The 25,777-nt window shown below is 35.3% G+C and overlaps 1 protein-coding gene across 3 annotated transcripts in view; it reads right to left on the reverse strand.

Annotated features, from left to right (window-relative positions):
- Positions 1–22,517: 22,517 nt before the first annotated feature.
- LOC112052786 (telomerase-binding protein EST1A) overlaps positions 22,518–25,777 on the reverse strand; it is a 30,963-nt gene continuing 27,703 nt past the window's right edge. For all 3 annotated transcript variants that reach the window (XM_052881483.1, XM_052881484.1, XM_052881482.1), the window contains exons 23-24: positions 25,112–25,287; positions 22,518–23,727 (exon numbers count right to left, since the gene is read on the reverse strand). In XM_052881483.1, the coding sequence (XP_052737443.1) occupies positions 23,686–23,727; positions 25,112–25,287 (218 nt within the window). In that variant the 3' untranslated portion in view covers positions 22,518–23,685. The remainder of the gene's footprint in view (positions 23,728–25,111; positions 25,288–25,777) is intronic.

Below are 25,777 nucleotides of genomic sequence, written 5' to 3' on the forward strand. Positions count from 1 at the left end.
GATTTTTAAGAGCAGAATTCTAAAAATATTTTTTACTAGTAATATCACTCATGGAACTTTAATTTTTCATAGTGTATACCTACATGTTGAATTATTTAATGCTGTGGATGGATATACTTGTCAGTGTCCTTAAAAGCTATTTTAAAGTGTACCTAAATCTCTGATAACCTGCAGTACACAAATATGACTTTTTAGTAAATTCATTATGAAAACACACATTTTACAAATCAAAATAATGTATATACCTCTGATCAAATTGCCAACAGAATGTCTGATACCGTTACGTTATAAAAATATCCTATTATCTCAAATGAAGTTTGCTTTAAAGCCCATAATATTGCAAGACTTTATAACCGCAAATTTTACAACTTGCCTTCTTAGCAAAATGTGTTACTTAAATCAAACAGTATTATGAATTTATGATCATTTATGCGTTTATGCGTAATTACAAGCCAACGAGACGTCCTATATCAATTGAATAGCAATATTTAGGTAACAGACGAGTATGACCGGACGAGATCATACGAGTATGTGATCCCACTGCTCTCGCGGCTGAATCTCGTACATAACGTGATTCAGGCGCTCACTATAACGGGACTTCGCTGACAGCTTTGCACACAAATTAATGGCTACAGCTCAAGGCCGCCTACAACCATTCGACATAGATACATTAGTTTTTCGACTATGAGAACACGGCGGCCTCACCGCAGGCCAAGATCGAGGCCGAGAAAGTGCTCGCTATGTAGGAGCTCATCAACAAACTTAATACGTACTCTCGGAATGAGACGCATTATCCGACGTAATTAAATAATACATGGTATTTACATTCGATACGGACTTTTAAAATAAAATCACTTCAGAATTTACTCAGAACAGCAGAGGTCGGTTTCAGTAACGGCAAACTCTCTCCGCTATTATTCAGAATAGAAACTCGCTACGTTTATGTGTCACCGTGAAGGAGTGAACGGCTTTTTGGCACGATGTAACATACATATCTAATTAAATCCTTATCACGGCGAGGGTATAAAACGTGTCTTCAGTCTGGTTGTCCATTCACAAGTTTCGATGTAATTAATTTGAATGGTGGAGCACAAAAGTGACAGCGTATTTGGTGTCGGGCGGGTGCGCGGTTTTTGCCTCTCTCGTGGGTGTACTGTTACTGTTAGCCGAGTTTCGGCTCGCCAACAGCTAACCTTGATATGTACTTTCAGTTACGATGTCTATTTCGCACTCTTCTTGTTGCCACTGTCATTTTATTGTGGCCGAGTAACTGACAAAAAATATCAATCAAAATTCTAGCACATGCGCCCGCGGCGCTCACACTCGGACTCGGACCATGTCTGAGCGGGGACCGCGCGGCGCCGGCACGAAAGTCAGCCAAACCTTGCTCTCATAGATATATCATAACAAATGGTTGTAGCTGCAGGCCATCTATTTACATATTATTTTGTGACAAATAATAATTATTGATAATTTCTTCTTTTAAAATATAGATCTAGTTCTGTAAATTCTACCTCTATAAATTTAGACATACTCATACTACGCCTTTGTAACGCGTTTTTTTATTATTTACAAGTTAGCCCTTGACTACAATCTCACCTGATGTTAAGTGATGATGCAGTCTAAGATAGAAGCGGGCTAACTTGTGAGGTGAAGGATCAAAATCAAAATAAAATAAAAAATCAAAAATTCATTTATTTCAAGTAAGCTCAGTATACAAGCACTTTTGATACGTCAGTTGACTATTTGTAAAGATTCTACGACCGGTTTGGAAGGCAGATTCTGCTGAGAAGAAACCGGCGAGAAACTCAACAGTTGCTATTTTAAATCCACACTCCTTTTGGTTTCTACATGGCATCGTACCGGAACACTAAATCACTTAGCGGTACGTCTTTCCCGGTAGGATGGTAAATAGCCATGGCCGAAGCCTCCCACCAGCCAAAATATATATTACAACTACTTAATCTCAATTCTCAGTCGATGTATTTGACATTGGAAATGTGTAATGGTTTTTTCAGTTTACATCTATACTAATATTATAAACCTGAAAAGTTTGTTTATTTGGTTAAACGCGCTAATCTCGTAAACTAATGATCCGATTTAAAAAATTCTTTCAGTGTTACATAGCCCATTTATCGAGGAAGGCTATAAGCTATATTTTATCTTCGTATTCGGGAACGAAAACCACGCGAGTAAAACCCCGTGGCGTCTACTAGTAAAACATAAATCAATGAATTCATATTTTATCTACATTCGCAATTTCAAATAAAGAGAATAACTTACTTCAAAGTTTTAATTACAATTTAATCAATCTTTTTACAAAGAAGGATTTTACTTAATGAGTCTATAACTAATGTAACTATTCCTAAACATAGGTAACATTGTTTCGCAATCATAAGACTAAGAAGAATCACGCGACTCTTAAGTTCACTGACTTTACCTTCGTCTCTCACTTGGCAGGAAGCTTATATTCGCTTTGCGAAACCTGTTCGTGCACCCTAATATTACCTGCACATAGATTTTTTTTTGGATACTACAAACACTGGGTCGCTGTACTCAAATGAACGCAACATAAAATTATCACCTTAAAAATCAATCCGTACGCAAATCTCTTGTAAAAATTTCAACAATCCCAAAGAGCTTTATTTAGCAGTATTTTAAACTGAGCTTACGGACTAAACGGTACGTTGTACAGTTAGCTCGATAAATTTCGCCATATAGAGAGACGCCTAGTGAGTTGTGTAGAGAAACATAAATTCGGCGGGCGCGTTCGTGTATCGAATATTTGGATGCTGCAATATTCACTGTTACATAACAATTAGCGAAGGAGCGCGGCGCGGGAGCTCGGCCGTGCGCGGGGTCATTGGCAACGCGCCGCAAGCTGCCACTTAGGTTCAAGGGTACCTCGCCTCGGCTAGGGCTACATGCCGCATGCGAGCGCTTGACCGCTACTGCACTTGTACACGTGAGTAACTGGTGACGATAGCGTTCCATTGCATTACCTGGCGCTGTTACACAAATGTCCATAACTCATGTTACACAAATTACAATTAAGTAATCTGGTAAACTGCATTTACATAGTAGATTGTTTGGGTAACATTGTCGTTGGTTGTTTTAGTTCGCGTCAGATGTACATGTACGAGTAAGTACGTCACTTGTATCGTTTACCTGAGTTTTTTTAATTAAACATGTATTCTTAACCGTACATAAATGTACCTAAATAACAAGGAGTTTAACAAACATCAAAATAAAAAATTTCATTTAAAACAACTAAATTACTATACTATTAATATAAATTTTGGTTGAAAAAATCCCTCAACACAGATTGAAGAGCGGAAAGGAGATTGATCAACCTTTGTTGTCTGACCGTGAATTTTTCAATCATCGTTTGGTATTCCCCACGTTACTCATACTCAATTACATCTCAGGACATACGTAATGGTTCAGATAAAAATTGGTTACATACTTAAAAATAATAGAGCCGTGATAGCCCAGTGGATATGCCTCCGATTCCGTAGGGTGTGGTTCGAATCCGGTCCGGGGCATGCACCTCCAATTTTTCAGTTGTGTGCATTTTAAGAAATTAAATATCACGTTTCTCAATCGGTGAAGGAAAACATCGTGAGGAAACCTGCACACCAGAGAATTATCTTAATTCTCTGCGTGTTTGAAGTCTGCCAATCCGCGTCGAGCCAGCGTGGTGGACTATTGGCCTAACCCCTCTCATTCTGAGAGGAGACCCGAGCTCAGCAGGGAGCCGAATATGAGTTGATGACGATGAGGACTTAAAAATAATGTAATTTTTGAAAAAGACAGTCTTACAGACAAAATCTGTAAGTCGTGCATTTAAATTGTATTATTTAAATCCACGACTTCGCCTGTTAATTGTATCGTTTGTTTCTATACCTTACCCACATTTTTTAAACACTTTTTTTTTTGATAAATTTTCTTGTACCTCTGAAAACGAGTACTTATGCAAAATTTCTCGGAGTTTTATTAAATAGTTAAAGTGTAACATACTTCCAAACAAATTCAATATAGCATTTATTATAATAATATTAAGTATGGACTAATTATTCATTTATTAAGTTCTAAAGCGCCATGTAAGCCCAACTGGCTATCGCAGTTCTTTGTCATTAGCGCGTTCTCACGTCTAGTGCATTAGCTATTTTGTCATCACTTAGGTTGTATCCCATCACATTATTTCAAACCCAACACTATCGTAAAAACAATATTCTAAATCAACGTAGGCTATCTTTAAAGATACTTTTAAATGCGTATTTTTAGCCTGAAGTTACAAGACTGGTCGTACTTAAACCTATTTTCCATTTAAATAACCATTACCATAGTAATGAGTTTTTATAGTGTAGTATATTAGATCAGTTAATGTGAATAAAATTAAACTGAACCTAAGTACTACAATTACTGTTTAGCACACGATTGATACACGTCTATAATTATAATTTATAAATATCAGATACTAGCCAACGCCCCGCAGTTTCAATCGCGTAGTTCCCGTTCCTGTCAGAATACGGAAATAAATTATAAGACGTGGCTTACTAGTAGTTAAAGAACTTTCAAAATCGGTTCAGTAGATCCTGAGATTATCCCTACAATACCACAAACCTTACCACTTTACCAATGAGACGAATATCTTAGCATTCCATGGATTCACCGTGCGGGTGCCGGGTCCATCGCGTGGTAGTGAGATAAACTCCGAGCAGAGTCCTGAACCTGTGACTACAGGATGTAGGGTTAAGGAATTCCTTGACGATCGATCAACACTCCCCGTTCTTTTCTCGTGTTGTTCTCCCTGCCTAGCCAAATTTGACTAGGCAGGTTAATTTCATTTTAACTTTACCTCTTTACCAATAATAATATTATTTTAAATAACCATACCACATTTGCTTTTGCATTATTTGCATTTCCCGAACCGGGTGTTACAAATGATCATCATCAATCACTTTGCTCTCAACACTTTGTATTATGAAATTTGTATTGCATAAAAGCATGTCTAGGCCTATGAAAGAACAGTATTTTTTAAATAAATTTATTGATTGAAATAATATGTTCTTAGAAAGTTTACCGATACAAAAATAAATATGTGCGACTTCCACTAGATATGCATTTTACCATCTAAAAAGTTGTAGTAAAAGTTTTATCGCTACGTGAATGTATACTGTATCTTTTTAACTGTAATTTCAAAGCCATTAAACAACTTTTTGTGTACTAAGTTTTAATTTGGCTCATGGCTTACACAAAATAAAGAACCCGAACCGGATACAAACTTTAGTTATACTTTTTCTTTGATAAAGTTAAAACTATAGGTACATCACGTTCACGCGCTGAAAAGATCCTCCCAATGAATTGAAGTATTCAATTATATTAATAAATTGTATTTTAGTATATAAGCACTGTTTAGGTGTATGCTAATATATGTTCTTTTTATCAACGGTTCTAGTGAAAGTTAGGAGTAAGTATGATGGCAAGAGGATTGATGGATTGATGCTGGTTCACTGTGAAATGTAGGGTGCTTCTTGCGTTGACAGAAACAGCTGAAACCGGTAAATAAACGGCACAAGTAGGTAAGTACCTATGCCTGTATGACCGAGAATTACTTATTTTTATTATTTTACCGTGGAGTCGCATTGCGAAAATTATTTTCCGATTATTTCTCCGCGCCTAATTGCCTCGACTGGTGACAGAAGTGCTGGCTCATTTTTTGTGCAAAGGAACAGCCTGGCTTTACATCGCGGAAATGCATCAGCCAGTATTCTTGCTATCCATTCCACGTGGGCATGATTTGTATAGCTATTAGGATAAGTTAGCTTAAGTTTCTTATTGTATTCTTATTATTCATACATCCAAATACTTTTGTCGTTTTGTGAAATTAATCTAATATCTTACATATAAATACTTAAAAAATATTGTTTTTCAATATAGGTAAAATAGAAATATTTTACTCATATTATAGATTCCCATAAGATTAGACGATGAGTAAAACTAACTGACTCGTACTCAAAACGAGCATTCGTCACAGTCTCAGCGCTTGTGTTTCGCACTTGTTTAAGTTTTACCTATAAATAACTATTAATAGACGCCGACCACGAAAAGCAATCTCGCCGGGTGGCAGTTAAGGGTCCTCAGCTTATTTTATAACGAAGTTCATTAATGGATCCGGTGACCGGTGGCGGAAAAACGCACCTACCTGCCCTCGCTCTAGAGTGGTTTCCCTTTGGAACCCTGGCGGTGTGTTGTCTCGAAGACTTTGTTATTCATTACTTAATATTGCGCCTGTAATACATAGCTTTATATAAGAGAACATTGTTAACGTCGCAAACTTTGTCCGCGTTATTACAATGCTAATTATATGCTATAAACTCTATATCGGTACTGGCTAAACATTTTTAATAGTATAAAATGGTAGTTCTCCGGAAATTATAACTATTCATGCTAGGAATGGGTATAGTTAGTTTAGTGTTCTCGGTAATTAGCCGTGGTGAGCGTTGATGTCTAATGTAAAGCGCGTTGCGCGGGCGCGTGACTGCGCAGTGCGTCGCTCACTCGTATGAATGAATATTCGCTGTGACAAAAAGCTTCTCAATGGAACTCGTAAGTACCTACTACACCATGCTTATTATATACTGTACAGTGAATTTATGTTAATATGTTAATACCTAATCGTCATAGATTCCTATCCTGACTAATATGCGAGAATGCGTGTTAATCTATTTTTTAATATTCTTTCTTTCTTTCAGAAAGTATTTGACACAACAAAAAGTAAAAATATACAAGGTGTTAACTAATACATCGATACTTTATATCACAGAACGTTAAAAGCTAACGCTTTATTATAAATGCGAAAGTGCCTATTGTTTGATACGCTTTCACGTCTGTAACACGAAACCTATTTTGGAAATTTCACTAATAAATAGCTATATTATCAGCAATTAACAATAAGCTATATTTTGTTCCCGTGTTCGCTATATCCTGCTATTTTTTAAAAAGAATTTTTGCCTTTTGAATATGACCAATATCCTCATTCCCCTCCAACTAGTCGGGAAAGACTTTATTAGGAGTGAGTACGACAATAGTCCAATGAGACGGGGATCGGAACACCACCTCTCGGTGATAAGTCCGACCGGTTAATCATTAAGTTATAAACTTATAACAAAATATTACGTTATGATGCCTAAATAAAGTCGCCTCCGGCTGTCTGTACGCTTAAGTCTTTAGAAGGAGGCATTTGATTTCAATGAGGTTTTCATCATTAGATTAATTTTAAGAGGAAGGTTCAATGAGTATGGTTTACCATTGTTTTCCAAGTTAATATACCTAATAAATATTGGTAAATATTATATTTTACACAGAAGCAATCCAATGTAGTTATTAATCCAATAACATGTAGATACGTACAACATAGAAATAAACCAATAACAACTTATTTTTAATTTATTTTTGTAACATATGCGGCGCCAATTTACCTGCTAGATTATTATTGTTGGGTAAGTAACTTTAAATTGATAAAAAATTAAATTAATTATACAATAGTAAATGATTGATATACAATGTATATTTGATCATTGATTTTATAACTACGTATCATATGATATAAATTAATATATAATTAATTACCTACTAATTATGGGTAAAGTATTTACAAGTATTTGTTTTTATTAAATAAAACATTTTTTGTTAAATCATTTAACTGTTTACCAATGTTTATCAATCCACATAAATGTTTGAAGCCTCAATATCTTCACGGTCAAGGATTCAACACTGAGAAGTCATGGGTTCGACCCCCGCCCGCTGGAGTATTGTTGTACCGACTATAACAGTCACAGTATTTATTTCATCAACATCGTTAGCAACCGTTATTCTGTCCACTGTTGAGCACGAGTTTCCTCTCAGAATAAGTCACCTCGCTGGCCCAATGCAGATTAGCAAACTTCACACACAAAGAGACTTGAGAAAATTCTCAGGTATGCATTTCTTAAAAATCACATAACTATAAAGTTGGAGGTGCATACCCTCCGAATCGAAGGCAGAGGTACTCTCTTCTGTATTCATTTATTTATTAAAAATCATTTAGCTTTTTTGGACATCGCATTGATTATAACAACATTTGTGGAACGTAAATATATATTATATGTATAAGTGTACTATTAGCCTAACCCCTTTCATTCTGAGAGGAGACTTGTGCTTAAGAGTGAGCCGAATATGGCTTGTTATGATGAAATATATCTATATCTAGTTGAAGTCGCACACACCGCGCTTAACTCGTACACACAATCGTGTCCACAGAGACCTTCCTCACTCGGCATCATCACAAAAAGCACCCAAATGTTTAGCGTATGAGCTAACCCGCCCCGATCCACCGCACGACTCGATACGAGCCTTGTAAAAAATTTAACCGTCAGACAAATATACCGTGAGCAAAAGCCTGCGATAGTCAGTCTTTCCTCGTTTTATGTAGTGCTAACATGCGACCAACGATAATCAATCAACCAATGGCGGCGCAATCGGAAATGCCGCTATCTCTTTCATTGAGACGACAAAGATGGGACTGCCGAAATCCGCCGCCATTGGACGACACTTTGTCTATTATTCTTCATTGTTGGACCCATGAAGGCTAAAAGTTTGTCAGCCTATGCCCCTAATTCCATAGGTAAGTACGTAAGCCAATTACGGAGTTTGGACCATCTCTCTTTGGAAGGAATAGATTTCAAGGATCGAGATCTCCACATGCCCAAGTATCAAACATAAGATTTACTTTAGGAAAGGAGGAATCATGTTTTCAGTCGCCAGATCCTTAGTTTGGTAAAGACTCTCGAGAGTTTTAAAGTCTTTAACGGTGTTTTTCTAAGGGACGAAGAACATGATGCACGATGATGATGTATACTTATGTATGGTAGTATACTTATATATAGTAGTATACTTACGTATAGTAGGAGCATGTGCCGAGAAACTATTGGCCATTATAACAATATATAAAGTGAGGTATATCATGCTATCGCAGGTCTATGTATGTATTTAAAAAATATCAATTTAATTTGTGTATTTTTATGTAAGAACTTGTTTCTATTATTTGGTACTCCTACATTATTGTTCAGTATATTGGTAGTATACTAATTAATTTGTTAGTCTGTGGTTACCCTTAACCTTAATCTACCTTTGTCCATCAGGGACGAACTACTCCGAAATTAAATAATATTTTGCACTCTGTTTTATAAAGTGTTTTTTAATTGTTAACATTTCAATTAAATGGCAACCTCTGCAGATGTATTCACTATCTTTGACGTATGCCAGTTGACTTATACGAAACATCGAAAAGGCTTAAATGTAAACTGTAAGGAACCCTAACAATATCTAATTGAGTTATATGATGCTGCGGGATCAGAAACCGGATGTCAACAGATAATATATAGCTATGATATATCTGATGATGATGTCAACACCGTGACGATTCCAAGACTTTATACCACCTGATGCCGGTCATCGGTATCTTTAAATTACCCAAGTTTTTTTGGGTAAGAAAATCGTTTCAATTATTAAAATAATCTATTGTAATTTGCACAAATTGTTTTGTTTCTTTGATATTTAAACTTTGTTTAATCATCGGTGATGATGATGATTCGTAAGATTATTCAGTAATAAAAATAAAAAGGAATTACGTCTAATTCATAAAAAGTTGGCCATTATATATAATAATATATATCTGGTTATTAAATTAGCACAAGCAACACAAGCTTTTGTTTGATGCTCTGACTAACACTCGCTCATCGGAATGATTTTCTGTTGATTGGTTTACTGAAATACATTGTTTTGACGGAGCATTGTTTCGGACTACCTATTTGAATGTACCTACGTCCTACATACTTGTATCTAACTACTGAAAATTGAAAGAGTTACCCTCTTTCAATCCTCCCTCTACAAAAGCCTCTACAAAAAGGCATACAAAAAGGCATGTACGTACCATTTTTTTCAAATTATCTGATCACAATAATCTTTAACACAAAATCAATCAGTTTAACAACATCTCCTAACAAAATATAATCATCTAATAAAGAATATAAAGAAATAATTTTGTAACACAGTAGGTAGTAGTTATTAAAACCTGTAACAAAACATAAATTGCGGCGAAGAGACACAGGGGAATAAATCATAATAATGTAATTAGTTTAACACTGGGGAGTAATAAAATACATAAACAACAATTCAAACTTTAGAAGGCAATTTATAGCCTGTTTTTTGTAACAAAATTTGGTAAATTTAGTACATAATTGCATAAATATATATATATATATTTTATTCTTTACAAGTTAGCCCTTGAGTACAATCTCACCTGATGGTAAGTGATGATGCAATCTAAGATTGAACGGCCGAAGTCTCCCACCAGAGAAACCTCAATCTCTCAAATCTCAATCAATTTAAAAAAACCCTCAATCGGACCAGCCGGGGATCGAAAACAGGACCTCCGTCTTATAAATCCACCGCGCATACCACTCCACGGATGCCGTCAAAATATAGAAATAGGTAAGCTTCATTCCTCGCGTTAACTAGGTACATAGATATATATATGAGCGTAATAATAGAACCCCTCATCATCATATCAGCCGATGGACGTTCATTGCAGGCATTATGTAGGGTCTTCCAAACATCACAATCCTGAGCCGTCTGCATCTAGCGAATCCCTGCGACTTGCTTGATGTCGACAGGTTGCCTGGTGGGGGAGTCAACCAACTTTGCGCTTTCTAGTGCGGTGTCGCCATTGCACCTTGTGACCCCAACATCCCTAGCCAACGCCCAGACTAACGGACAGACCTCTGTTAGTCTGGGCTAATATTTGGAACGGTGAACAACCGTATTTTAATGGGAGTAAAAGGTTACTGAGCAACATATATCTACGCTACTTTTATGCCGAAAAAATCAATGGTTCGCATGGGATTTGTGGGAAACTAAATTTCACGCAAGATTGCAGACATAAGAGGAGTAGGAAGAAGAAAGAAGTACTGACTACGAAACATAAGGGAGTGGACTTTCATAAAAACAGTCGAAGAACTTTTCCGCCTAGCCATGGACAAGGAAAAGTTTAGAAAGCTGACCGCCGACCTTCAGTAATGTCCTCTACATTACTGAAGGTCAAGAAGAAGAAGAATTTCATGCGGACAAAGTTGCGGGTGTCCGCTAGTGTAAAATAAGTCTACAATATAAAAGCTGATGAATTACGACCAGAATTTAAGATTTACACGATGTAAAGTTGTGTTAACTTCCAACGCTCTATAAAGTTTTGTGTTTCGAAATAAATACGTTTAAAATGCAAATATGCTGCTGCAGAAGCGCGCGGGTGACTAACACAGACATGTACCGATTATATAAACTGTGTGTCTGTCGTGAGAATCAATTATAATTAGATCCCCAATGACACTGACGCGTTATATACAGGATGTATCGAAAATAATGAAATGATGTGTGTGATGGACCTGTGTTCTGGATGAATTGTTTTTTATATCAAATTAAATATACCAATTGCCATTGGGTTGATTAAAAAAATTCAGTCCAGGATATGATTATAATGATGTCCGGAATCCAGGACTGTATTTTATTTTTTTTTTTGCTCTTCATCTTCTTAGCGTAATTCCAGTAGGTGGGGTTCCAGCATAAACTGAACTGGTTAACTTTGCCTGTTCTTAGATTTCTTGATTTTTTTGGCTGTCATATCAGCGTTCTCAATAGACGAAGAGCGTGCGATAGCTAGAGAGATCTCAACTCATTTCATGAATGCTCTTATGCTTATATGTACTATAGATACTTACCTAGAGTATTAACGTGTGCCTAGCATAATTGGTTACAGTACCTACATAGGTACGGTTGCCAGTTATGGAGTTTTGACTGTGGATAGCAGGCTTCTAGTGTCCAGACCCTTAACCGATCTATCATCTCTATATATCGTGACGACCCCAGCCAGTCAGAAACTACAGTTTATTTTTTTTATAAAATTTTAATAGTGAAAATTTAAAAAGAGGACAAATAAATAAATGAGAGTTAAAAATGTTAGTATTCATGCCTATAAATTCTAACATCGTTTGTGCTTATAAATCTTATCTACGACATAAATAAATCAAAACACGAAAAATAAAACTGCAAAACATCTCTACATTTACATACCACACCATAAATAATAAAAGAAATAAAAGTAAAATTTATTAAAATTTTGATATCAACGACAGAACATATAAACATTAAACACATTCCGGCCAATTTGCTGCGTTTAAGTTGTGATTGATTAATATTCAAAAGTTGCCGTTAAGTTATTAAGATAAAAAAAATGTTAATTGGGAGCATTTAACATTCACGTCTCGTGCTATGCAACTATAATCAAGCGGAGCTATAATAGCTGGACTTATAATTTGGATTGTTAAGACGTGTTTTTTCCATCATCTGCCACGATGAAGCTTACGAATGGCCTACTTTCTTTCTGGACACTAATTTAATAAATTATGAACAATAACTTCTTAGTGAAATATATTTTGGGAGGTTCCCCGTACGAATACTTTAATAAAGAGATTGCTTTTAGACTCATAACTGAGTTGATTAAACAATTTTGATGCACCCACCCATCTACTAAATTAGCTATAAATCCTGAAAAGTTAGAACATAAAAACAAATTAGTTACTAAGACTTAAGTGCAATAAATACATTTGTCTAAATAAATACTAAGACAATAAAACATGGCCAATGAATAAGAATATTTAATATTTATTGTACCTACATAAGTATGTGGCTTAAGGTTATCTTATAACATTCTATTCAGTACATGAATTTCTTGCTAATAAATTATAATCATTGTCTGACATTCTAATATTACGACTAATGCTTGACTTTCTTTTAATCTATAATTATTCTATTTTTTAATTATTATTTACCGTGTATTATGTACTCTGACGTAGACTAAATTTCGTTTTGACATGTATGCTTATTTCAAATTTAAATTGTATCACTAAATTAAAACAATTGTATGATTGTGGGTAAGTAATATATACTCAAACAATCATATAAATTGTAAAATTTGCGCGCCATTTGTATGGCAATACACTGTGACTTTATATTTTGTATGTCCATCTTGTATATTTATTAAGTGTATTAAGGCAAATAAAGTTCATTTCATTTCATATAAAATATAATTATTTTTTATGACTTCCATAAACTCTACGTGTTGGTGACTCAAACATTACGAGTATTACCACCAAGGAATGAATACTAACATCTATTAATTACTCGGAACCTCATACATTCTTATTTAAGCTATAGCAGAGGAGTATGGGACAAGATGGAACATGTAGGTAACAAATAAATGTTATTGTGGCTATTTAGTTTTAACTAATCAAGAAGTCTTGGTTAAAATGAATCATAGATACGATTGTTTTATGTACACGCAAAAGGGAAGTTATGAATAACCTCGCCAGATTTCCCTGATACTAAAATGCTTATCTTGCTCATAGAAAGACTACACGTAACAAAAAATCATTTAGGAGATTATATGTGTGGGACGTGGTTACACTTGGCAATGGTTCTCATCATTGCCAAAGTGTGAACATTTGCGATTCAAATCAACGGTGTGTAGTGGTATAATATATAAAACAGTAGAGTCAATAAGAGTCCTTGACCACGCACCATCAACCAATCTATTTTTGATTTAATGTAACCAAAAAGTTTAACATTTAATATATTTTTTATTAAAATACACAGTAACAGCTTTAAAATTGGTGATATTACACCCTCGTGTCTCAAATAATAAGAAAAGCCGTTGGTCATTACTATTAACACATAGTGTCAATTTTATAAATTGACAAATTGTGATTGAATAATTATAAACGTACCATGTTATGGGCTTTAGCTCAAATCCTGTGGAAAGAGATCTGGTCGAGTAGTGGGCCATTAAAATTAGCCTGATGATAATTATTACTGTACTTGGTCGATTTGCCCCACTCTCCTCTATGCGTTAATTGATGCGCAAGCAAATGTCCGTAGTTCAACGCACGATTCACGAACAATTATTTAATCTGCACATTCATTATTCAATCTACCTTGCGGAAACGACTTGAAAATTTATGAGAACTCCTTAGCATGCTAGCTTTTTCCACGTCTACGTCGAAGGCAGAACCGAAGGTGACCTATGTGTGCGCACGTCGATTATGGTTAGGGCTTTAACAAGTAGAGATTTTTGAATATAAGAGGAATAATATTTTTAACCAAGACCATTTTTTATGTTCTCCAACAGATTGTGCTAGGCATGCACTTCATAGGTGCAAAAATCACTGCCTACATTTATCAAACCTTGCGCACGTTATCGATTAGGAATGGATACGACAAACAGGTACTACGAACCCTAGAGTCTAAACCGAGTCTGGCCCCTTAATCGTAAAGCTATTCAGGCTACAATGAAAAGTTACATTTTTAAGGAAATAGCTTAAAGAAAATTATATTTTTAAGGAATGAAAAGACAAAAGGGTCAGTTTTTAAAAATGTAGAAGGTTCTAAAGGTAAAATATATACCTACTGTATCGTTTAATATCCTTAGTAAAACTTAAATTATGAGTTCGTTGGTTTTACCAAGAATTACATTGCCAAAACTTTAATTATTATTATTGCTATCACAATCAAAGATTTTCAGAAAAAAACTTGTAGAAGAATTGAAGAAAACATTGAAAGCATTTAAACATTTCAATATTTCGAAAAAACAAAATTTCATTTTTGATTTACATGCGAAATACTTATCTACTCGTATATAATAACACTAGGCTACCTAACATGTTAATATAGTTCGTAAATTTAAATAACTGAATTTAAATAATAGGAATTCTCCCAGAACTATTGACTTATTGGAAATTCAGATGCGATAGGTGAGATGCTTAAGGAATAATGACCAAATAACGGACGCAACCTTGACGAGCCATTTGGCTCATAAATGACTGTTCTACTTCCGCGCGAAGGGTTTGTTAGCACCTACCGAGAAATTCAAACCGCATTGCTGATTTAGTAATGCTAAAGTAGCAATTATACGCTATCGGAAGATAAATTGAGTCACTATCATGGGAAGGGGACTTCCATACATGCAAATTTCGCTTTACCTTAATATCCTTTTATATAATGTGCTAGTATCTTAACAAAGGATAGGTTAATGACAAAATAACTAAGATAGAATTAATTTTGTAACCATTAATTACTGAATAACAGTGAGGTTATTCAGTAATTAATTACTCAGTAAGGTTATAGTTAATCTCACGAGAGCATTAAGATATCAAGCTCACTAATATTATAAAAGCGAAAGTGCTGCGGCTACTGACGCGATTTGGCTGAAATTTGGGATGGGAATAGAGTTCACTTTGGATTAAGCTACTTTTCATCCCGGAAAAATCCATGGCTCCCTCCCTTGAATTCAATTTTTGTGAAAAATTGAATTCTACGCGGACGAAGTCGCGGGGGTCTGCTAGTAGACGTAAAATTTTAAATTTTAAATTAAATAAAAAACGTACCTCTATTGTATTTACTAACTTTTGCTATGCTGTCTAATTAACCACTTTATAATTAGATAAACCAGGAAACAGATCTTTCAGATATTATAATTTATATTAAGATTTCGCAGTCGAATGGTTAAGTATTAGAAAAAATAACTATTAAGCACTTACGAGTATAAATCCCAATAGGGGCAGTTATGAACCTTTGAGTCGTGTGAGAGTGTAATTGTAATAAAGCGCACCTAAAATATAAATGTATCTGGAGAGAACAAACCCTTACCTGTATTGTAACATGCTAATGAGCACTTAAACTGTTAAACCTAAACATGATGAATATTTATTTAGGTATCTTGTTAAAAAAAATAAAGAAGAAAAACAGAATGTCCGTACTTATCCAGATCCGCATATAAAAAATATGTGGATAATTACATATTGGCTACTAGAATTACTATTAGACAGTTTAATTTTGAACCCTAACACAATTGTTTACCTAATACCTATATTGATTTCCTTTTCCAAAAGATTTTCTATAAAAAGCATTAAAACACTAAAAGAAAACAAAACGGTTTAAACCAGAATGAAGACTCGTAAGATTTTGTAGAGCAAGTAAACGAACGCCGACGATAGGAATTACCTACGATAAATTACATATATAGCGACTTGCTTCTATGAATGTTTGTACTACGTATAAGGTACACTTAACTACATTGTAATGGAAAATATATGCAAGTAAATCCTTAGGTACCAGTGGCGTAGCGTGCCTTGGATCAACATCATGTGGGGCCCAAATGAAAAGTAAAGATTTCTAACAAAAGAAACAAAAATGCTCGCTTAAAAAAATATGACAGTGACTTAACCTATGGAAAAAGGAGATTACTTTTTGTAATTTCTAAGTGAAAACTCTACAGTTTTTTCCTCGAGAAGCACCAGATTAAGTGAGATTGTGGATTACATTTTACTAATTTTCGCTTTCCCACGTAAGGCGTCCCTGTAGTCCGGGGGCCCCGTATCATTGATGCGGCTGATACGACGCTAGCTACGCCCCTGTTATAGGTACAGTACTACGTTCACGGTTGCGTTCAAGTTATGACCCAGGATGTAAGTTCTGTGTGCCTAACTTTTAGTATAAAGCCGCAAGTCATCTTTTTACGTCCACATTATGATGACATCAAAGTCGATAGTAGGTAAATCATTGAGGAAAAGAATTAAAAACCTTTAGCTAAAAATTTAATCTTCTCATTTTGCATTTCTGCACAAGTACAAATTGCTTCCCAAAATTCAAAAACATAAAAAAAAATAATAATGGTGTTTTAGCTACCCGGTTTTTTGGAGGTACTCGAGAATTGCAGTTAGTGTTAGTATACAGTTCCGTTCTACGTTATTAAGGGCCATATTCATTACCTTCTTATAAATGATTGCTTACTCAGAAGTTTTATCTTTGTGATTTCCCATAAAGTCAGAAAGTAACAAAACTTACGTTAGAGTTGTAAAATCCGACATTTATGTGAAGTGCTGAAAGCAGCCCTTAACCTATGAGGTTCTTATCTCATACATAACTAAATATTTGGAATTTCATCAATGCTCTAAAAACTTAAGTAGGTACTAGGTAGGTAGGTACCTACTAATTTTGTTGTTTCCTGTACATCTAAATATTCTTAACTTAAGTAGTAGCTTCCTGTTTTTAATGATTAGCAAACTATTTGATTAGTCACGAAAACGTTTAACTTCTTTTGAGGTTTAAAACGTAGATAGATTTTATGATCACCTAGCGATCTCTTTTAGCGAATATTTACACCGCAACTAGTGAAGTTGCGGCGTTAAAAACTAACAAATATCCCATAGAAACCATGAATATTTCCGGGATAAAAAGAAGCCTTAATGTTAATCCAAGCTATGAGTTAATCCAGGGTATTATCTATATATACGTTTTAAACTTCAGCCATATCGGTTCCACCATTAATTTTTCCTTGATAAAAAATAACCTTTATTTAAGTCCAGGCTGTAATCTATCCCATCCAGGCTTTAATTCCAAATTTCAGAGAATTTTGTTCAGTAGAAACGACGTGAAAGAGTAACAAACTTTAATACCATGGATAACCACCAGTTTTTCGCAAATCTCGTATAAACCATATCGGAAGCCTGAAGATAGGTTTCAAGGCTTTTTTTCGAAGGGTTGTCACTAAGGTAAGATGACCGCGGTCATGATTTCTTGTATCTTACTCGTAATTATGTCGAGGAATCTTAAGTTGAAATAATTGATAACTAAGATTAATAAATAAATTGTTATTTTAATAATTAATTCAATTCCAAAACGCAACGTCATAATCTGATCTGACCCTAACCAGGAATCGAAGTTATAAAGCAAGGCATTCCCAATTGCGACGAAGGTAACAAAAAATATTGAGTCACCTGGCAATTTTTATACCGGATAGCTATAATAAAAAATGAGTTCAATGTACATTAACAACTTGCAGCATTCCAACCCAATTGACGACCTTGGATTTGAACGGATGTTGCTGGAGTACCCACCTAAAACTTATTTTATGTAGATGATGGAATAAATTCGTCGACATCACTAAAGCAGTAAGTGCCTATCTATAGGTAGGCATAGGGCGTAAATGGCAACCCCGCAACCCATCAGTTCAAAAGGACATAAGTCGAGGAACTGTTACCAGTGCCATAGCTAGGTAACCTAGCGTAAATAATCTAAAAATCTAAACTGGTTAGGTTTTATCAAGTAAAATATTGATCAGTTCTTTTTCGTTTTGGACATTTTTTAAGTTCAGTTCGATCGCGATTTTCTGGTAAGGATAAGCATTCGAGGCCCTCTAAACTTGAGGGCCTCGAGGCATTGCACCGCCATTGGGTAGCTACGCCTTGACTGTTACCTGATAATAGGTAGATGTTATAACTATAAATATAGATGTTATATACATGAAAAATTTCATCATAATCATTAACAACCTATATATAGCTCGCTGTTGAGCACGAGTCTCCTCCCTGGGTTTCAGGATGAGAGGGGTAAGGCTAATAGTTAACCTTGCTGGCCCAATGCGGATTGGCAGCCTTCACATAGAGAACTGAGAAAATTCTCAGGTATGCAGCATCTCACGATTCCTTTATCCTTCACCGTTTGACACGTGTTATTTAATTTTTTAAAATGTATATACTTAACTAAAAAGTTAGGAGGTGCTTGCCCTAGACCGGATTCGAACCTACGTCGTCTAGGCTATCACGGCTTTTGATGTACCTAACTAGTTGAATGTTTAAGATTTTTGTAAGGCTTTCATAAATCCACAAGTAGTGATTGTTTTATAGTAGGCAATAAGTAGGTAATTGACTAACCAAGCACATCACCCTACTTCTTTATGCTTTCCACCTTTATATACTACAGCCAAACTCGATGTACAATGTTTAACAACAAACATACTTACTAAATAAAAATGAGGTTGAGGTTGAGGTCATTTTACAAAAGTTAATAATTTTAGTTAACTTGTTCCTAAATTAATGACAATAAATATGATTAATAAGCTCTTATCAATTAAATATAGTTAATATCTTTAGAATAACATTTTATAAAAGAAAAATACATAATTTTAAATGAATTAGGTATTAAATGACGTGGGTTTTCTACCTTCATTTTTAATTTGTTTGTTGATGAACATTGCACATCGAGTTTGGCTTAGGTATAGGTGGAAAGTCATCTGCAAAAACACGACCTACAAGTGCCGGCCCGTGTCCATCAACTTGACGGCGTAGGAATCTACGCAGGTAAGTAGGCACCAAACGTACTTAATAAACCGTTTTCCCATATTCCTTATAATGGTAAAAAACTGACATTAAAAATCTCAATTAGGTAAGTAAGGAAGCTGATTTTCCTGGTAAATTACATGAGTAACTTAAAAAAAATATCAATACCTGGTAGGTATAAAACATAATATCAACACTATTCATTGAATTGACGCATTACATATTAAGTAGGTAGGTAAAGTCCTGAATCGGTGTCAATGCATATTTTGCATAGATGGTTCAATATGTAAGTAGAATGAGAGATCGAATTCCAACGTCACCTATCTCCGGAGACATTAAAAAATATGTCCAACTAGATGCTAATACCATAGCTGTAACAGTAAGCTAAGCTAAATACGCAAAGATATCGCGTAACAAGTAAAAAAATACAATTGATTAAAAACCTTTTATAAAGGTCGACTAATCGGTTAAAAATGTAATTTTACAGTGATCCTATAAGCGAAGATTATTGTCAAAGTGATTGTGAACTTCAGGGTAGTTTTTTTTAAGCATATCTACACTTTTTCTTTACCTTTTAAAGAGCAAAGTTAATTATTGTGAGCAAAGTTACTAACGCCATACAGGCAACTGTCACCGTACCCATGCTATATGAAAAACACTTTAATTTCGAGAAGGACATTCGACCCTTAATGTAAATAATCTAGCTATCTGTTTTTAGTGCCACCGAACCGCTTGTAGATACCCTCATCAATAAGCCAGGCACCCTAGGGGTCTACATAATAATATGTTTTCTACAGCCTACTTAACTGCACGAAATATTCTACTTCCTGGTCCATAATTGCCACAAGGCTTAAGTGTTGATTGTATACCGGGGTCAGGGAAGATCGTTTAGAGAACCTATAAAATCAAAATTACAATAAATCACGAGAACTCGTAAATTAGTATACCTATTTAAAAGTTATTAAACAAACCAGTAGGTAAGAGATGCTATCCTTCTCAACCCAACCCCTAAGCCGTTAGCGTATACAGTTTATAGGAATTTCTGCCTTATTTTATGAAGATACAGCTGCTGCGATGCGTTTTGACATTACCTTCAATTTATGTGAATCAACTCTGAAAATTGATCATCCACTAGACCTTTTATTACTATTGTTATTCATCGAATTATTTTTTTATCTTTTTTGGCGGCCTCCGCGGCGCAGTGGTATGCGCGGTGGATTTCCAAAACGGAGGTCCTAGGTTCGCTCCCCAGCTGGGCCGATTGAGGTTTTCTTAATTGGTCCAGGTCTGGCTGGTGGGAGGCTTCGGCCGAGGCTAGTTACCATTACCACCCTAACGACAAAGACGTACCGCCAAGTGACGTCGCGAAACCGAAAGGAGTGTGGATTTCATTCTACTCCTAACAAATGAGCCCGCTTCCACCTTAGATTGCATCATCACTTACCATCAGGTGAGATTGTAGTCAAGGGCTAACTTGTAGAGAATAAAAAAAAAAGTTAGCCCTTGATTGCAATCTCATCTGATATCAAGTGACTATGCAGTCTAAGATAGTAACGACTTTATTATGTTAGAGGTAGTATAATGCTAGCCACAGACGGTCAATTATTCTCACGTTTCTGTAGCACCCACGACTATAATTGATCGTGTGTTGGTCACTGCGTACAAGACTTGTATAGTATGCCGCGTGGGTACTGCCGTTTGCTATTCAGAAACGTGAGAATAATTGACCGTCAATGGCGACCTTTATATTATTCTACCTATACCTAGAACGCTAAATGGCTTACATAAAATTAAATTTACATTAATGTAGGTACATCTGTTCTGTATGGTGGTAACTAGCCACTGCCCAGGGTTCCCAACTTAGGGGTTTTCCCCCCAGATTTAGGGGGCAAATAAGGGAAATGGGATTTTTTAGGGGTCTGAAATTTTTAGGGGTATTTTCAGGGATTTTTTGGCTCTTTAATATTTTTAAATTGATGATAATTTTAACCACTCTGAGGCAATTGGAGGCAATTTTCATCGAATAAAAAAAATTGGTATATTTGTTCATTGTCAACATGTATGGATTTCAAAAAATCTAAATCTTCAGATAAAGACGTAGTATTTTGTCTGTATTAAATATAGACTGATTACTAAGCTAAGCATATTATTTTTAAATTATTATGAATTTATATTTTTTAGGGGGACAACTCAATAATTAAGGCGATTTTAGGGGTTTTTGACACCAACTTTAGGGATAAATATTTTGGAGAGTTGGTAACACTGCCACTGCCGATGCCACCAGTTTAGACAATTTAGAAAACATAAAATGCGAATTTGTCCCAAGCTGGGTATCGCAGCGGACCTCTACCATTACCAACTGAGTCAAAAATTCTAATTTATTATTTACCAAAAAATGTAAAAACACGCCCACTAACGCAGGTAGTCGCACCTATAGAATACCGTACATTTAAGTACCTAACGGCCACCATAAAACAAAGTGATCAATAAATAAACTTACGAAGCTGTGTCGCAACACGCGCATATCATACATACATATATAGTAAAAATAAGCTAACACGGAGCGCCTAAAGGGAGATGCGCACGGTAAATAAGAATAACGGTGCTTTTACAACCTCCGCACCGGTCCGCGCAAGCCTCGCCTCGGAACATTGCCAATTCCCATAGCTCAAGTCTTAAGATAGGAATTTCTCACTTGTACGACCATAAATAGATTTACTATTCATTTTCAGTATAGAGATGCATATTTAATAACGCAAGCATACAGTCCTTTGAATTTCATTTCATAATTGGCCGAGGTAATTCCTTTGGAAGCTCGAATTCATTGGCTTGCGTGTTTCGCGGCTTATCTAATGATAATTCAATATAGACATCATCCACAGCTTTGTTAGAGCGAGGCTAACCGACCTTTGGCACAATAACTTGAAACGAACACGTTTCAATACGCTGACTATTTTATGTGCAATCAATTAACAGTACTTTTGATATAATTGAAAACTTGCTTACGCCCGCGACTTCGTCCGCGTATAATTTGGTTTTTCACATATCCCTCGGGAACCATGAATTTATCCGGGATGAAAAGTAGCCTATGTGTTAATCCAGAGTAAAATCTATTTCCATTCCATTTCAGCCAAACCGGTTCAGTAGTTGCGGCGTTAAAGAGTAACAAACATCCATACAAACTTTCGCGTTTATAATATTAGAAGGATACTCAAGGAATATCAAGTAGCGGAGTAAATAAAACTATACTTAGAAGTAATCAATGTTTATTAACATCATGATTAAGAGAAAAAGTAACAGCATCAAATTGGTTTCAAAAATGAAAAAAAAAGTAAATAGTAACGATAAAATTCTTTATCACTATGGTACCCCAACAGTACCTACTCTATGTTTTGAATTTCAATGCAAATCCACTTTACCTATAAATAAAGTACGATTTATTGTTAATACCTTTAAAATATTGTATTTTGCATATGCACAACAAATTAATAGAAGAATACTATAATAATATATTTTTATAATATAATAGATTTCTTGTCGGAATTTGTTACAACAAAATGATCTTATTAGAGATAGTAAAAGTCTGTATATTTTTAAACATTTAACAAAAGTATATGTTTGTATATGTATATTTAGTGAGATATAAAGTGATGGAATATCTTTTTGTTCAGTGTTAAATACTTATTGCTAATATTCATCTATGCTGCAGTCGTTTTATAAAATAAAATTATACCGCCAGTGGAATACGACATTGCCAAACGCATTGACAGCTCGCGAATGGCACAATACGACAGTAAAATAACATTTTATTGAATACAAACGAGCCTTCGGTAGTACAAACACTTTGAAAACATCTAGCAACCTTATAAACTCCACAGAACAAACCATCGTAACTCATAAAATGTATATTATTAAAAAGAAATTACGTTTTATAAATGAACCTGATTTTAAAAATGAATTTATTCCTTGTTAAAAAAATATCACCTAGCTTTGAAATATCAAACTATACTTAATATATTACATAAAGAAAATAGAAATAGCTTAGTAACGCCGTGTCACTGAAACCATATAATTTTAGATACCGTGTAAATTAAAAAAAAAATAAAAGAGAGAGTGAGACAAAATAGAATTAACAATAAAAATGTCGCTCAGGAACACGGAGGTGGAATCCTAAAGCTCTTAACAAAATTTATCATTATTATATCTCTCTATTGGTGTGTTATTTTTACTTATACTATTCAATTCCTACTCTAGAGTGTAACGCAGTTATTGCGGCGCCTCGTCGATCGTAGAGTGCGAGTCATAGATATAAATTCTTTTCGTGTCTAATCTAACTTGTATCTTAATGAATTCGCGTCAAAAACAAATCATAACAATATGAACTAATAGAGCAGGCGATACATGGCGTCGAGTTGCATCAAACGTCTGGACTGTGAGTACTACTTGTGGCTTTAGCGTCCTGTAACAATTATTAAAAAATATACATTACTTAGATCTCACTCTTCTCGTCTTCATACTTGTTACCTAGGGTGACCTTTGCCGCTACAAATAATTTGTTTTCTTGCTCGAATTTTTGCAACTTGTAAAAACTTTTCACTGTGTCCAAACACTGTGCCATAGTGAAATGAAATATTCAGTAATAACTAACATGGTCACTCCAATAAAGATAACGTTTGTTGGCATGGTATTGAAACATTGTTAAATGAATAAGATAGTTGACTCATATCAAATTGAATATAAACAATATTAATTTCGCATAGTACATGGAATAAGGGTCCGAAATATATCGATATTAATTAATAAAAGTTCTTATAAAACTTAATTTGAAAATCATGTATTTTTTTTTAATTTTCCAAACGTCAAAAAGCTGTCGTCCATTTTGTGACGCCACAATATTACTTGATGTACTAAACATCAAACTAATTGTTAACTAATATTTTTGTCAAACGCTCCGTTTCTAAGAGACTTGTTATAGTGACACCATGAAACAGTTGAAATATAGACCATCATGGCCGACAGGCGTTTTGGCTCGTATTGTCAAAAACATATTTACAAAACTATAATTTTTATGTAATCACGTATTAAAAAATATGAAAAAAATATATATCAATTTAGTAGAACGGTAATGAACTATTGAGGAATTATTTCAATGCACAGTGATCGATCTCAGAGCATCGCGACGCATTTTACTCGTGAGCTAGCATGATGGATATTGCGTAGTTTCTAGTGGGACCCGGTGGATGTCGTGACATGCCGGCGGATGCTCCACTAAGTTGCTGCCCGGTAGTCTGCCGTATTTGCCTATTAATTATGTCGATAGTAGACGACGAAACGAGATACACTGTCTTGCAGAATCTCTACCCGAATGAATAAAAATTAGGAGATCCTTAGAAGTACCAAATTGAAAATACATTCGATGTATCGAATCTATGGACTATCGGGTCCATAGGTGTTATAATAGTTTAACTGCTTCGCATCCAAAGGCGCTGTGGTCGTCCTTCACAAGGTGGACTGATTACATAGACAAGGACAGGTCCTTAAATATGTAATTAGTCTGAGCATCAGCCGATGGGCGTCCGCTGCTAGGTCCACTGCTGGTCCGTTTTGAGACAAGTTTCAATTTCATGTCCTTCGGGAGCTTTTCAAAATTTTTAATTTTACTCATGTGTAGTTGAATGGTGTAAAAAACGGTCAACAACTTCTGGTTAAGAGTCAAATGTCAAACCTAATATAAACCCATTTTCAAAAAATGACAGTCAATTTTGTTTGTGAATTTGGGTGAGATACTAGTCCTTATGTGATTAGTCCGAGGGCTGATATGATGATGATGACTGTGGACATACCGGCAGCCGCTCCGCGTGTATGCCGGCCCACGTCATGAAGGAGGGCAGGTCGCGCGCCGGCAGCTCGGCCGCCAGCGCCTTGACGCGCAGGTTGCGGTCGTCCGTCAGCAGCACCACCTCGCGCACGCAGGCGCCCGCCGCCTGCGCCACCTCCGTCGCCTCGGTGCCGCGCGACTCTGTGGGACATATATGTAAATCATACAGACTGCTCGGGAGTATTTCCCATAACTCTAGGGTTAAATTCTTTAAGGAAAATTAATTAAAAATGTTCATGGAACATGTGTTCTAAAATGAATATTTTCGGAGTAAAAAAATATTTCTTTTGTAAATAGATTTTAAACTGTGTCCCTGATATCGCATCCTTATGTTATGACCTAGCCAAACTTATTCATTAATACATATCAAGAAGTAGCTTACTACTGAAGTGCGGTGAGCCAGTTGCAATATCTCGTCGATATCGACAGTTTTACTACTACGATAACGTGTTTTTAAATGCAAGGATAAAGGCGTCTGGTACATGGATAGTCGGAATTATTTGAATTACATAGTATGAAAACATAAAAAGTTTTTTTTTAGTTAAAAAAATTCTAGTTATGCAGTTTGGTACCTTGAAATTATGGGAAATTCTCCTGAGCACCCTGTATATAGATTCACTCAACGTATAAA

Source organism: Bicyclus anynana, chromosome 5 (assembly GCF_947172395.1).
Source record: "Bicyclus anynana chromosome 5, ilBicAnyn1.1, whole genome shotgun sequence".
Classification (NCBI taxonomy): Eukaryota; Metazoa; Arthropoda; class Insecta; order Lepidoptera; family Nymphalidae; genus Bicyclus; species Bicyclus anynana.